We start from the raw sequence: 14,907 nt of genomic DNA on the forward strand, positions 1-14,907 counted from the left end.
TTGTTGCTTTTATCTATTGTAATTGTTTTCCATTTCATTAATTTCTGCTCTTATACTTATTGCCTTTATTCTATACTCTCTTTAGGGTTTAATTTTCTGTTCCCTCTCAAGCTTCTCCTGATGGTACTTATGTAACTCATTTTCAGCCTTTCTTCTTTCCCAGTCCATGCATTTAAGGCTATCCATTCTCGTCTAAACACAAAACTGTATCCCACAACTTTTGATATGTCGTATTTTCATTACTATTTAGTTCAAAATATTTTCTAATTTTGATGGTGATCTCTTCTTTGAACCATTGATTACTTAGAGGTTTATTATCCTATTTCTAATATTTGGGAATTTCTCATCTTTTTGTTATTTGTTTCTAGTTTAGTTTCATTGTCATCAGAAAATATACTCTGTATTGATTCAATATTTTGACATTTATTGAGGTTTGCCTTTTGGCCTACCATATGGTCTGTTTTGGTAAATGTTCTGCGTACACTTGAAGAGAATGAGTATCATGAAGTTCCTTGAAGCACTGTTCTACATACTCACTTAGATTAAGTTTAATTGTATTGTTTGAACTTTCTGCTTGTTATCTGCTAAGAGAGGTGTCTTGAAATCACCCATTTAGATACACCATTGAGATGGAAGAGCTTGTGGCAGGCTAAGAAAAAGAAATAGTTAATCTGATTTGCATTAGAAATTAACAGAAATTTGGGGGAGGTGTGGTATGGAAAATAGAAAAGAAAAGAGGGAGATTGCTAAATTACATGATGTGGAAGAGACAAAAGATTTGTAAAACAAGGGAATGTCTAATTACTCTACTTGAAGATGTTTTGAGTTTCTATAATGTAAACCCCTCTCTGTCTTCCCAAGCATTCAGTAAAACATGCTACCCCCCAAAGCACATGGTAAGAGTGTTTTGTTTCACTTCGTTTTGAGGAAATCAAGGAAAGACCCTAGCTCTGTGTTTGCTTGGCATAAAACAGAGGCAGCTCCTACTGTCTGTGTGGAGCTCTGTCTCCCCAGGTGCTGGCTGGCTAGGTGCATTAAACGCATTCTCACCTGCATTTACCTCCCATAGTAGCATAAATAAGGTGTCAGAAATACAACAATGAGACCACGTAGGAACTGAAATATGATAATGGAAGGAAATCAGTGAAAGAGGTGAGTTTGGCCCCCTTCACCTGCCATGATTCACAGAAATCTTAGGAAGATACTGTCTTCCAGAGGGAGGGGAATGAGGATTCTAGCTATCTTATGCAGAGCTCAAAGGTTGAGAGACCTCCTTGCAGTGTGTTACTGAGAGATAATGTTGGTAAAGCAGGTAGCTCGGTAGTTACTATTCAAGCTGGCTTTGCATCTTCCTGTCTCCCACACTGGGTGTTCAGGGCAATGTCTTTTTCAGTTAAGTGACACCTCCCACCACCACCACATGCCTGGCATAGTACGACACGGAGACAACAGACACCGAGTAAATATGTTTGTTGGTGCCAGATTCTCAAAGTTCCTCAAACATGAGTAGGTTCCAGGGCTGTATTACTTATCTATTGATGCATAACAAATTACCCCATTCCATAGTGGTTTAAAACTACAGTTATTATCTGTTAAGATTTGGGAGCAGCTAAGCTATTAATAGATGGCTCAGGGTTTCCTGCGAAGTTGCAGTCAAGCTGTTAGCTGGGGTAGAAGTCATCTGAAGTTTGGCTGGGGCTGGAGGTTCCACATCGAAGGCGGCTCGCGCACATGGCCATTGGCGCAGGTCTTAGCTCCTTCCCACCTTCCCACAGGGCTGCTGACCACACGGCAGCCGGCTCCTCCCACATCTAAGAGAGTGAGACTAAGACAGAAGCCTCCAATATCATTTACAACCCAGGCTTGGAGTCGCATACCATCTCTGTCACTTTATTGTCCCCACTAGAAGTAAGTCCCTAGGTCTAGCCCACACTCAGTGAGAAGTGAATTAGGCTCCACCCTCTGAAGGGAGCGTGGGACCCCCTGGACACATCTTTATAACCACGACAGGGACTCAGTATTTTGCAACGGCGGTGTGCTCAACACGCTTTTGTTAAATAGATCCAAGGGACGCCCTTAGATTGTGACATGAAACCTTTGGAAATTCTCTCTCTTCCAATTTTTATCTTTGTCCCCAAAGAAAAAACAGTATTCAGGGGCCTTTCCAGTTCCAAGACCTTATGTGCCTCGATGAGCAACGTTCAAGCCACTATTCCCCGCGGAGACAGCGCTACTGGGCTGGATTCTCCCCGTTACTGACCTGCCTGGTTCTAGGGAAGAAAATCCACTCTGTGTGTTGAGGTTTGATCCCTGAGAGCCTGATGGCCTGAATGACTGGGGGCACCAACACGGTGTGTCACGCACAGCTGTGCGGTGACGTGAGCAGGGGAGAGGGCAGGACGTGTCCATCACAACGCAGGGTGGGGCGGTGATGGGGGCAGCTTCTCAGTCAGTGACAGTCACACACACATTCTTCTTCTAACAACTGGACTTCATCTGTAAACATTTCTCCCCTACTTTGTCCCAAGAAAGATGTAAGGGTGCTTGATTTTGTAAGTAGTCCTTCCAGCTCATCAATAAATCAATTTCCTATTTTTAAACATTAGAAAGGTATGACTTTTTATTATTTTATCTCTAATAGTAAAACCTCCTTATATTGCCCCACATTCTAGTTCTCATCAAAAATTTAAGCAAAACAGTTTGGAGAAATGCTTTATTAAGCAACACATATTTTATAAATGGATGGGATTTCCCACGGCTTAGATACCATGCTTTTTAAAATTAAGTTGAGGTTCTTTGTGTGTATTTTCCCGCTTTCATTAATCTCTTCTTTTTATCTCACATGCTTTTTTCCTAAGACTTGCTTGGCCAATAACTTCTTGTTTTAAATATTTCATAAAAAATATTTGGGAGTATTCATATGAAAATGATGGTTATTTTCATAATTGTGTCCTTCTTTGTAGGATCCAAATCTAAAAAAAAAAAAAAGTAATTCATATGTAAAAACCATTCAGAAATGTATGTTCTTATGTAAAATTTCAACCCTAATCTATTGTGGGTTTACGTATCTATCATAAAGCCAGAATTGATGTGATAAATTTATAAAATAGCAAATGAATAAATAAAAAAGAAATCATGCACGTGGGGAAGGCAGACTAAAATTGTAACCTCCAAAATGCTCTTTCCATGCTTAGGGATCATTCCAGAAGCGTAACTGTTTAAGAATTATTGGCTGGGGGGGAGACAAGATGGCTGACTAGAGACATCAGTCACCAGATCATCTCAGAAAGAAGGAAAAGTTTTCGATGAGAAAAACATAGCCCAGGTGTAATTCTGAGAGAGAAGCGCCAGAACCTACTGGAGATTCCGCAGGAAGAAGTTGCAGAGCAGAACAAGAGAGAGCAAGATTTTGGCAGAGATCAGCCCTGGAGGAATTGGGAGGCTGTGGAAAGGGTGGGGGGTGTTTGTTTTTCCTCCCTTCCCGCCTCTGGCAGACTGCAGGCTCCTGAACTTGTGGGAGCTTCTCTACCTTCATGGGCCAAAAGCCGCTGCCTCCCATGAATTGGGAGCTTCCCGAGAACACAGCACTGGGCTGCCAGTCCCCTTGAGGTCCCTCCCTGTCACCACAGACCCTAGCTGGGACAGCGGGTGCCCTACTGCTTCTCCACCATTGTGTGCCTTTGTCCTCCCGAGGGAGATTCGGCCCTTCAGTTTTCTTGTCACTGTTCCCCACACAAACATTTCCCAACACCTGCCCAGACTGCGGTGTCCACAGGGGGCCAGTGGGTCCCTGGGGGAACTGGGTGATCCCAGAGCTTGGACATTCGGGACAGGCTGCCTGCCGGGGACAGGAGAGTGCAGCAGTCCAGGGGGCCCCTCAGGACAAAGGGGACCAGAACGCCAGCTATCCTCCATTCAGGCTCGTCTCCTCCTCCACCCCTCCTCAGCCCACAGCTGCCAATGTGGCCATGGCAGTTCCCACACGAGTTGGCAAAGGTGCCCCAAGGCACAACTGAGCCAGGGCTCCAGGAGTGGCTGCTTTCCCCCTGCCGGCACACCCACCGCACCCAGGCTTCCACGGAGAGTGGCGCTCACAGCTCTCTCTTAAAGACCTGCAGCGGACCAGAGGGTGCTTGGATTCTGAGCTCCCTGCCTGCCAGCCCTCCGGGTGCTGCCCGCGTGGCTGCTCCAGTGGAGCAGGGCGTCACCAGAAGTGGAGGGACATTAAGCCATCCTGAGCACTCCACAAGCAACTCAGGACCAGCACGCTTCTCCCTGGCATAGTCAGGGAATGAACTTGGGGGATCGTAGGACAGGCATGCAGGCCAGATCCCGTACCCCTCAGACTCGAAATGAGCATTTCCTTTGAGTGCCATGGCAGCGCTCAGAAAGTTTTGGATTTTTTGGATTTGGGGGCTTGAGATGTTCAACCTGTATCTGATAAGGAATACCCAAAATATATAAGGAGCTCAAACAACTTAATAGCAAGAAAACAGATAAATCAATTAAAAATGGGCAAAGGACCTGACTAGACATTTCTCAAAAGAAGATATCCAAATGGTCAACAGGTATATAAAAAAATGCCCAACATCACTAATCAGAGAAATGCAAATTAAAATCACAGTGAGGTATCATCTTACACCTGTTACAATGGCCAGTACCAAAAAGACAAAAGATAACTGCTGGCGAGGACATGAAGAAAAAGGAACCCTTGTAAGCTGTTGTGGGAATGTAAATTAGTACAGCCATCATGGAAAACATTATGGAAGATTCTCAAAAAATTTAAAATAGAACTACCACATGATCCACCAATCCCACTTCTTGGTATGTAGCCAAAGGAAAGAAATTAATGTCAAAGAAATACCTGCACTCTTATGTTCATTGCAGTATTATTCACAATGGCTAAGACACAGAATGAACCTAAGTGTCCACTGACAGGTGAATGGATAAAGAAAATGCATGTATACATATACACATTTATATAAGGAAGAATATTGAGCCTTTAAAAAGAAAGAAATCTTATCATTTGTAGCAACATGGATGGACCTAGAGAACATTATGCTAAATGAAATAATATAGGCACATAAAGAAAAATACTTCATAATCTCATTTATATGTGGAATCTAATATAGTTGAATTCACAGAAGTAGAGAGTGGAATGGTGGTTGCCAGGGGCCGGTGGCGGGTAGTGGTTGGGGAGATGTTGGTGAAAGGACACAAAGTTTCAATTAGACAGGATGAAAAGTTCTGGAGATCTAGTAAAGCACTGTGACTACAGTTAATAAATATACATTAATTTGACAGTTGCTAAAAGAGCAGATCTTAAATGTTCTCACCACAATTTTTATTTTATTTTTATTCTTCTTTTTTTTATTTTTGAGATGGGGTCTTGCTCTGTTGCCCAGGCTAGGGTACAATGTCACAATTATAACTCACTGCAGCCTCAAACTCCTGGGCTCAAGGGATCCTCCTGCCTCAGCCTCTCAAGTAGCTGGAACTACTATAGGTTTGCACCACCGTGCCAGCTTCACCACGATTTTTAAATTAAGGCAGGAGTTCTACTTATGCCTTTATCCCACTTATTTTCATAATTAAAATGAGTGGGAAAGCAGATCTACCTCCCTTCACAGATGGTTTTGATCAACCTACAGTTGTAGTTAGCCAAAAATATTTTATTTGGATTTCTCTACATTCCCGGTGTGTGAACAATAAGGAAACAAGAAAATCTTTTTCTTCCCAGATCTTCTATCTTCCATTTAAGAAGTCATCTCATTCAGCAAAAGGAGGGAAACTTTCTGTTTTATTAATACCTCTACTGTTGCTACTACAAATACTATTGTTGCCATTGCAACTATGGTTTAACACTGAGCATTCACTGTGCATGATTCTAAGAGCTTGATGTGTCATTAAAACCTCAAAACAACGTAGGGTATAGGCACTACTATTTTTCCCATTTTTAGATGAGAAGCTTAGAGAGCTTAAGCAACTGGCGCAAATTTATCCAGCTGTTTACTGGCAAAAGTGAGGACTTGAACCAGGCAGATGGCCCCAGAGCCCAGGCTCTTCCCAATCACGTTACACTTACACAGGCAAGATAAACACAGGAACTGAAGCAAATCAAAATTTGGTTATAGCTCTTCTCATTCACTGCCTACACTTTGGTACAATTTTTTCTTACTGTAAGGAGGGATAAGGAAGAAAAAGAGAATAGAGAAATGTCTTTTTCCCTCCAACAAAATGAGAAATTTCTATAGCTATTAGCTGGTAAAAGTAGTAGAAATGTCAAATAATAATAATGTATAGGACATGTTCTGTGTTTGGTTTTTTACAGAAGTTTCCTCTCATCACCCAGTTATAGGGGAGAAAATACACATACTCTAAATCATATGTTTTGCTGCAAATAGATTTCTCAGATAACTTCTATCAAAAATTAAACAAAACTAAACCCAATATATTTCACATGGTAGAATATCTGCAGCGTAAATGAATTACCCATGCTCTGTAGCCTCAATCCTAACTGCACATTAGGATAACCTGGAAAGAATATTTTCAATCCCAAAGCCCAGGTACCACCCCGGGAGGTCCTGATGAATTGGTCTAGGGAGGGGCCCAGGCAACGGTATTTTTTAAAAGCCCCCCACGCAAATCTCATGTGCAGCCAGAGCTGAGGATCCCAGCAACCCAACGATGCCAGCAGGCTCCCTTCCCACTTATTAGCTCCGTCACTGACCAGCCACGCATCCCAGCGACGTTACTTTGTGTTCCTCAGCCTGAGCTTCCTCATCTGTGACATGGGGATAACAAGGGTACCAACCAATGCGGATTAATTGAGATAACAAAGCACCTGGAACAGAGTCTGGGACACAGTAGCACTCAGTATTAGCAATTGTAGTGATGGCGATGATAATGATGTGCCTTTTTTTCTTTTTTTAACCTGACGTTGGGAATACAACATGTTTCTCGGAGAGCAGGGACCATAACTTCAACACAAGCAGAATTTTATTATCTTTACCATGGGCTTCCTTACCTGGAACAAACCTCTAGAACCAAACATAATTTCTAGCTCGTTTTGAGGTGACAGGTAGGTTCCCTAGAGGGGATGCTGTAGCTCATAACTGTGGTACAACACAAAGAACCTCACTCACCTGGGATTAAAATGAATTTTCTTGGGAACTTCTCGGTGGTCTATGACCACTCTCTGGTTGTCTCTGTAATTAATGGGATCATCAGGGATCCTAAATTTGGCCATCTGAATTTCAGAATCACTCAGTTCAGCGTGGGAGATTCGTGCATAACCCAACCTGTTGCAAAAATAGAAATGGTTTGTAAGGGTTTTATTATCATATAGAAATATAATGAGGCCTAGGTGATAGCATCTTCATTATTAAGCCAGTTTCTCATTTCTAACTCTATTTATCACAACTAGACTTAACTTGATTTATTCATCTAAATATTAACAAAAATATTGCTTTGCTTTTGGATATATGAATAAGGAATATGCACACGGATTTAATTAACTGAATATTCTTAGCAGCCTTACTTTACCTTTTACACTAATGAATATTCTGTCTGTACAAATTGCCTCCCACACAATTATGGGAGGTATAACTCAATTATGTTTTGAGTTAATGGGAATTCTTCAGAAGGACAGAGGTGTAGGCCTGAATTCTTTCTTACCTTTAAAAATCCAAATACCACATGCATATTTTCAGCCACACTTATGAGTATAAAATCAAAGATTTTGTATTTCTGAAAAAAATTCCACATCCTGTTTTGGCTTAGAGCTTTTAGTTCTCCAGGAAATTCAAAGCACTTTATAGACGTTATCCAAATATTTCTCATTGAGAAGTTCAGATGGAAAAATGTGGAAATCGCCAGCAGCAAAGAATTCACTTTATTTTATTTATATTTTGCCTCTTCAAAAAAAAGTAGGTCAGCTTTAGTCATTTACTTATTCAATGAAGTGAATATACGCATGTAGCCCTACTACGCGCAGGCACTGTTCTAGGTACTGGGGAGAAGTGGTGAACAGAATGAAGTCCTTGTCCTTGTGGAGCCTTCTTTCTAGTTGGAAGGACATATTAACCACGTGTGTGAACACAATCAATCCGGGTGACAGATACGTACTGGGGAGACACAGAGAAAGGAAGACAGGGAGGGCTGAGGGGCAGACGTTGCCACTTTATGTCGGATGGTCGGTCAGGGTAATACCGCTCTGATAAGGTGACACTGGAACAAAACATTGAATGAAGTGAGGGAGCCAGCCAGAGAGTGGTTCCCAGAGAAAGAGTGTTTCAGGGAAAGGGAACAGCCAGTGCAAAGGTCCTGAGGTAGAAATGTGCGTGGTGTTCTGGGGACCAACTCCACTGTGACTGGAGAAGTGCCTAGGAGGGAACATCAGAGGAGATGAGCTGGGGGTGGGGTGGGAGCAGATGATGCAGAGCCTTCCTCGCAGGCTGCTAGAAGGACTTCAAGGGGGTTTCTGAGAGCGAGATGGGAATCCAACAGAGGGTTTGGGGCAGAGGTCTGCGATGGCTGCTGTGTAGAGAACAGGCTTCAGGGAAAGGGTCGAAGCAGGGAGACCAGTTAGGAGGCCACTGCAATAATGCAGGTAGAAGATGACAGGGGCTTGGTCCAGAGTGGTAGGGGGAGAAGCACTTAAAACACAGCCTGTAACTACATACCTGGAACTGTATGCAAAATAGAAACAGAAACCCAGAGCCAGGGCCTGCCGAGGCAGCAAGTCTGCCCCCAGGGGGGCAAGAAGAGCTGAGACTGAGCACCAGATGTGCTTTGGAGCTGTCAGACAGGCTAATGCACTAGTCCAAGCTCAGGTCCCAGCTCCCTGCAGTTCCTTGTAATTCTAGGCCACTGTCTAGTAAATCTAGGCTGTTTATTAATATTTCCCGAATCTCTGAGATCAGAGTTCTAACTCATTTCATAGACACCGCCTTCAAGGATACTCCAAAAGTCCCCTGAAGATGAGGAAACTGACAATCCAAATTTTCCATTAAAATAGGGAATCTCAGCCAGGCACAATGGCTCACACCTATAATCCTAGCACTCTGAGAGGCCGTGATGGGAGGATTGCTTGAGGCCAGGAGTTCAAGACCAGCCTGAGCAAGAGCAAGACCCTGTCTCTACAAAAAATAGAAAAATTAGCTGGGCATGGTGGCGCGTGCCTGTAGTCCCAGCTACTCAGGAGGCTGAAGCAAGAGGATTGCTTGAGCCCAAGAGTTTGAGGCTGCAGTGAGCTATGATGATGCCACTGCGCTCTAGGCAGAGCGACAGAGCAAGACTCTGTCTCAAAAAAAAAATATATATATATATATACACACACACACACACACACACACACGTATAGGGACTGTCCCATTATTGTCTAATAAGTATTTATTAAGCACCTACTACATGCAGGGAATTGAATTGGGTGGTTGAGATAAAGTTTATAGAACAGGTTTTGTGGACAGAAGCTGTAAAACAGTAAGTCCCTAACTTCATTCATCTGGGTATCCTTAAAATTACCTTCCTATCTGTTATGGACCAAATGTTTATATTCCCCCCAAGTTCATATGTTGAAGCCCTAATTCCCAGTGTGGCTGTATCTGGGGGTGGGGCATTTACGGAAATAATTAGGGTTAAATGAGTTCATGGGGACCTGATCCCATAGGATTAGTGTCCTTATAAGAAGAGACACCAGAGAGCTTGCTCACTCTCTGCGGGCACGTGGCAGGGAAAGGCCATGGGGCACATGGCACGAAGGCTGTCATTGGAACCCACGGGGAGAGCTTCACCAGACACCAACCCTGATGGCACTTTGATCTTAGATCTACAGTCTCCAGAACCAAAAGAAAATTCATTTCTGTTGGTTAAGCCATCCAGTTTATGATATTTTGTTACAACACAGAGCAGATTAATACACAATCTTAATGGTTTAGACATATATGAACATATATATGCACATGTTCATGAATGGATACAAGTTTATATACTATATATACATCCTCTCTCTCTCTCCCTCTCTCTGCCACCCCGTTCTCCTACGGAGAGGTAATAAAGGTCTCAGAGCCCAGCAATTAGCTATTGTGGACGCTGCTTGCTATACATACCACTGTTCCCTGGCACCCCAACATTTTTTACAACTTGGAATTATACCTATTTCAGCCTATCTAAAAACTGTTTTCTAGAAATGCTGCTGTCCCTATTTAAACAATCACTTTAACAAATATTTGAACAGAAACAGTGTTTTCAATCTGAGATATAAAACACTTCACAAAACTAACCCTTTGGCACACTCTCTCCTACCTTGATCCTTGCAACACCAAAACAATAGTAGAGCTATCAGTCCTGCAGCCACCTGGACATGGGCTGAGCCTCCTAGAGTTTCTGGATTAGTGGTGTAACCAGAACAATCTTAGCCTCTCAAGGGCCTCCTTGGCCCACCTCAGTAAGCATACGAACCCACGGAGTTGTTCAAGAACCAATGAAGGTCACCATTTTACCAAGGACTATGCAAAGCCACAGAGCCTTACAAGCCCCGCTCCCTGCCCTCCCTGCCTCCCTGCCTCCCTGCCTCCCCTGCCCCCACCGCACCCTGGCAACTTTCCAGCCCCACCAGCCTCACCCTTCCTCAGATCCACCCCGCACTCCTGCCTGGGGCTTTTGCACTAGCTGGTCCCTCTGTGAGGAAGGGTCTCCTCCCAGGTCCTTCCAACCTTGGCTCAAGCGTCATCTTCTCAGGAAGACCCGCCCAGCCCCTACGTACAGCTGCACCCACCTCCGCGTTCCGGACGCTCCTTACATGGCTCAGCTTTTCCCCCCTCTCGTCACCCTCAGAAGTGCCACATCCTGCAGTTATTCCTTCTGCTTGTTGTCCATCCTCCCCCTGCCAGCGCAGGGTCCTACCCTGTTCTGCTCACAGCTGTACCCCCGTGCCTGGCATCCATTCTGCTCGGTCAATGCTTGGTGAATGACAAATGGGGTATAAAGCAGGAGACCTCAGCAGTCTGCTTTACTGGACTGTCACTCATAACTGGACAAGCCCTAGCCCCACTGGGTAATATTTTTATATGGGATGATTTTTTAAAAAATATCATCTACGTAGAGCTCTCACCACTGTATAGTAGTGGCCCCAGCCAGTTGGTTAACTTACCCAAGATTACTGATTAGCAGCTGGTACAGCTGGAACTAAAGCCTAGGACTTTCTCGTTCCATGGTCCATGCTGCTTCTACCAAGCCACAGTCAAAAATGGTGCCATTCCTAGCACGTGTTGACAGCTACATACTTATCACACTTAATAGCTTCCACAGTCTCCTCGTTATATAATTAAGCTTAATTTGCTTAGCTATTTATACCTTCTTAAATCATGAGACCATGCCTTGAAAAAAAATGTTAAACTGCTTAACTAGCCAAATCAATGTTTGTAAAAAAAAAAAAGTAACAAAAATTAATTGCTTCCATAAAGTTTTTCTTCTAGGATAGACCCAAAAGATCACCGTAATAACAGATGAAAAAAACAAAAACCAAAGCCCTCTGCTCACCTGATCAGCCCTCGATACATAATGTATTCACACCATCTGTCATGATCTGTGCTGTCGATATCCTAACAAAGAACAGAGAAGGGAATGTTTAAAGCACGAAAAAACAAAGCTCTATGCTGCATTGCCAAAAAAAAAATGTAATAAATATCCCTTTGTGCATGCTGCTTTCTCTTTCTGGCTCCTACTGGTTCTTTCAGGTCCAAATTATTTGTTCATTCTGCAGATATTTCTTGAGCACCTACTATGTGCCCATCTAGCTCCTGTATTACCTCTGAGGGATACAAAGATGAAGGTGGTCTGGAGAGGGAGTTAGGTAAATCGGTGACTACACTATAGCCTTGACTTCCTGCCGCTTTCCAAGCCTCTCATCCCGAGCAGAATTGACCACATCTCATCGGCCATCCTGAGTCGTGCTTTATGCACACACCATTGTGCTAGTTATTTGTTTCCATGTCTCCACTCTCCCCTTCCTGAGTGGAGGGGACTCTTAATCACTTTTGGCTGCCTGGTACTTAGCATGAAGCCTGGCGTTCAGCAGGTGCTCAAACTGTGTTTGTTAAATCAAATCATGGAAATAAACACATTTCAGGAGCAATCATGAGTCTTTTTGATGTTGAAAGCTTGAGACCAGGGTTATTTTTCATCACAGAAGGAGAAGAGAAACATTTTTTTTCTACTATATGTGGAGAAACTACAAATATGAAGCTTTTATGCAGAAGCAAGAAATCTCCATTTCCTTCTTTTTAAATAGCCTATGAACAAAAATTTACCTTTCTACCATTTCTGAATTTTACTATTAAAATTTAATTAAAAATGCATTTTTAAATCACTAAAAGAATACATCACAACTTATATTTCTTAAATTTTTATTCTTAGGCTTAGTGATGGACACCTGGATGACTATTAACTAATCTTTATTGGTACTTATGTTACACACACATATATACCTTTTGTATACATAAAACATTAAAGTTTTAAGAATTGAATTTAAAAGGTTTAATGATAAAGAAAATAAATAAAAGAAGCACTGATCTCATTTGCCTTGGAAAGAGATAAAAATTTAGTCATTTAGCTGTAGCACTGGGAATAATAAACTATGAATCTATTAACTATCATTTTATTTCTTTATATTTTTAAAAGATGCTGGCAAATTTTAAGACTGCAGAACTTAAATACTCATTTCTTAAAGAGAAAAATCTGTTCATCCGAGCATTAATGATGACAACTTCTTTCCACATTAGTAAACTTCCTAATAGAAAAAGCAATATCAGAATCCACTGCCAATCTGGATGCAGCTTTTGACCATGATAGTGGAAACCAAGAGAGGATTAAATAAAAATCAAATAAAATTCCTCCTCCTTAACACCATGTATACCTTTTACACACACAAGCGCAATGTAAGAACGCCCTTCCTTGTTAGGATGCAATTTTCCTTAGACTTGCCAAATATCGTCTTGTCTAACATTCTTTTGTACTTTATAGACCATGTACTCACACATTTATCTTATTAGATTTTATACATACAGTCAGACACACATAATGCACATATGTAAGGCTGAGGGCTTTGCTGACATTATTTTATATTTTATCCTCGAAATAACCCTATGATACAACAGATGTTACTATCGCCACTTTATAAATGTGGAAATCGAGGCCCAGAAAGGTTAAGTTATGTGCCCCAAGGCCACACAGCTGGTAACCACAGCACCAGCTAGACTAGTAAATAATTGAGAGACCAGCCGGGCTCAGTGGCTCACGCCTGTAATCCCAGCACTTTGGGAGGCCAAGGTGGAAGGGTTGCTTGAGGCCAGGAGTTTGAGATCAGCCTGGGCAACATAGTGAGACCCTATCTCTACAAAAAATAAGAAAAAATAGCAGGGTGTGGCAGCACGCGCCTGTAGTCCCAGCCACTAGGAGGTTGAGGCAAGAGGATCACCTGAGCCCAGGAGTTTGAGGCTGCAGGGATTGTGCCACTGCACTCCAGCCTGGGGGACAGAGAGAGACCCTGTCTCTAAAGATGATAATAATGAGAGACCATGTAGACAGAGAGGCCCCAGATTTGTGAGTGGGGCCGTCTTAGACCCTCAAGCCACAGGTACACCTTCAGCCGACTGCGCAAGTGAATCCAGGCAAGAATGGAAAACCACCCAGTCAACCCAGGGAATCATGAGAATATTAACTGTTACTGTTTTAAGCCACTAAGTTTTGAGGTGGTTTGCTACACAGTGATAAGTAACTAGTGCAGCCTCTGCGATTATACACTCTCCAGGTTTCCCATTTACTCCTGTGAAAGCTCCTTAATCTCTCTCCTGAGCTAATCTGCCTTCTGTTCCCTCACCCACCTCCCCCGCGATAGCCACATTCAATGTGGCCTGACTGGGGCTTTCTTTGCTTCTTTTGCATTTCTCTCATTCAATAAGCAGCATCATCCACTTCCACGGTTTTAACGATTACCCAAACGGCGGCAACTCCTTAATCCGTATCTCTAGTCCTGATTGCCCTTCTGAATTCCAGACCCATGTGTCCCCTGCCTATTGAACATCTCCATTAATGTCCCACAGATGTCTCGAATTCAGCCCAAAGCTGAACTCACCATCTTCTTTGCAAAACTTTTCTTCCTTATGTATTCTCTATAATAATAAATGTCACCACCATAAACCTTCTGACTGGAGCCAAAAAACAGGAATCCATCATGATTCTACTTTCTGCCTTATCCATGAATACAGAGACTAACTCATCTCTCCAATATTTGCCCTGCCCTTCTTCTAAAATTATATTTACAGTATTCTTAGCTGGGTATACAGCCATCAAGACTAAATGTTATACAACCCAACTTTCTGTATAGCAAGGTGTGGCCACGTGATGGAATCCTAGTCAAGGAAATGTAAGCAGAAGTGTTGGAGGTTGGTTTCCTGGAACTTGCCTTTAGAGACAACTTGCATGTGCACCTTCTTTATCGCTTCCTCTGTTCTGCTAAACTAGACCATGATGCTGCCAGCTTGGGAATAGAGACCTTGTCCAGGAGAGCCACAAGACGGGGACAGATTCCAGATACCACGGCGGCCACACCAGTGCACCTGCCCAGACATTTACATAAAGTACACTGCTTTCTTATTTAAGCCACTATCATTTGTGTTTTCCGTCACGTGCAGAAACTCCTCATCATGCCATGCTCTCTCTCGCCTGTCTTTCTAAGCACTCAGGAAACAATGCTACACTCTAGGAAGAGTTAAAGTAGTCAAATTGACATAAGATAGATAAGCCTTTTTCTCTGAAGGTTATTATCTCAAGACAGGAAGTCAAAAACAAAATGAAAAGGACCAAGAAATCTACATAGGACTTAACTAAATATAACAATTATATTTC

At 42.7% G+C, this 14,907-nt stretch overlaps 1 protein-coding gene across 2 annotated transcripts in view; it reads right to left on the reverse strand.

Moving 5' to 3' along the window:
• Nucleotides 1–2,699: 2,699 nt before the first annotated feature.
• CWH43 (cell wall biogenesis 43 C-terminal homolog) overlaps nt 2,700–14,907 on the reverse strand; it is a 43,213-nt gene continuing 31,005 nt past the window's right edge. For both annotated transcript variants that reach the window (XM_069457825.1, XM_069457826.1), the window contains exons 14-16: nt 11,542–11,603; nt 7,146–7,301; nt 2,700–2,972 (exon numbers count right to left, since the gene is read on the reverse strand). In XM_069457825.1, coding sequence (XP_069313926.1) covers nt 2,894–2,972; nt 7,146–7,301; nt 11,542–11,603 — 297 coding nt within the window. In that variant the 3' untranslated portion in view covers nt 2,700–2,893. The remainder of the gene's footprint in view (nt 2,973–7,145; nt 7,302–11,541; nt 11,604–14,907) is intronic.

The sequence above is a fragment of the Eulemur rufifrons genome, chromosome 24 (assembly GCF_041146395.1).
Source record: "Eulemur rufifrons isolate Redbay chromosome 24, OSU_ERuf_1, whole genome shotgun sequence".
Taxonomy (NCBI): Eukaryota; Metazoa; Chordata; class Mammalia; order Primates; family Lemuridae; genus Eulemur; species Eulemur rufifrons.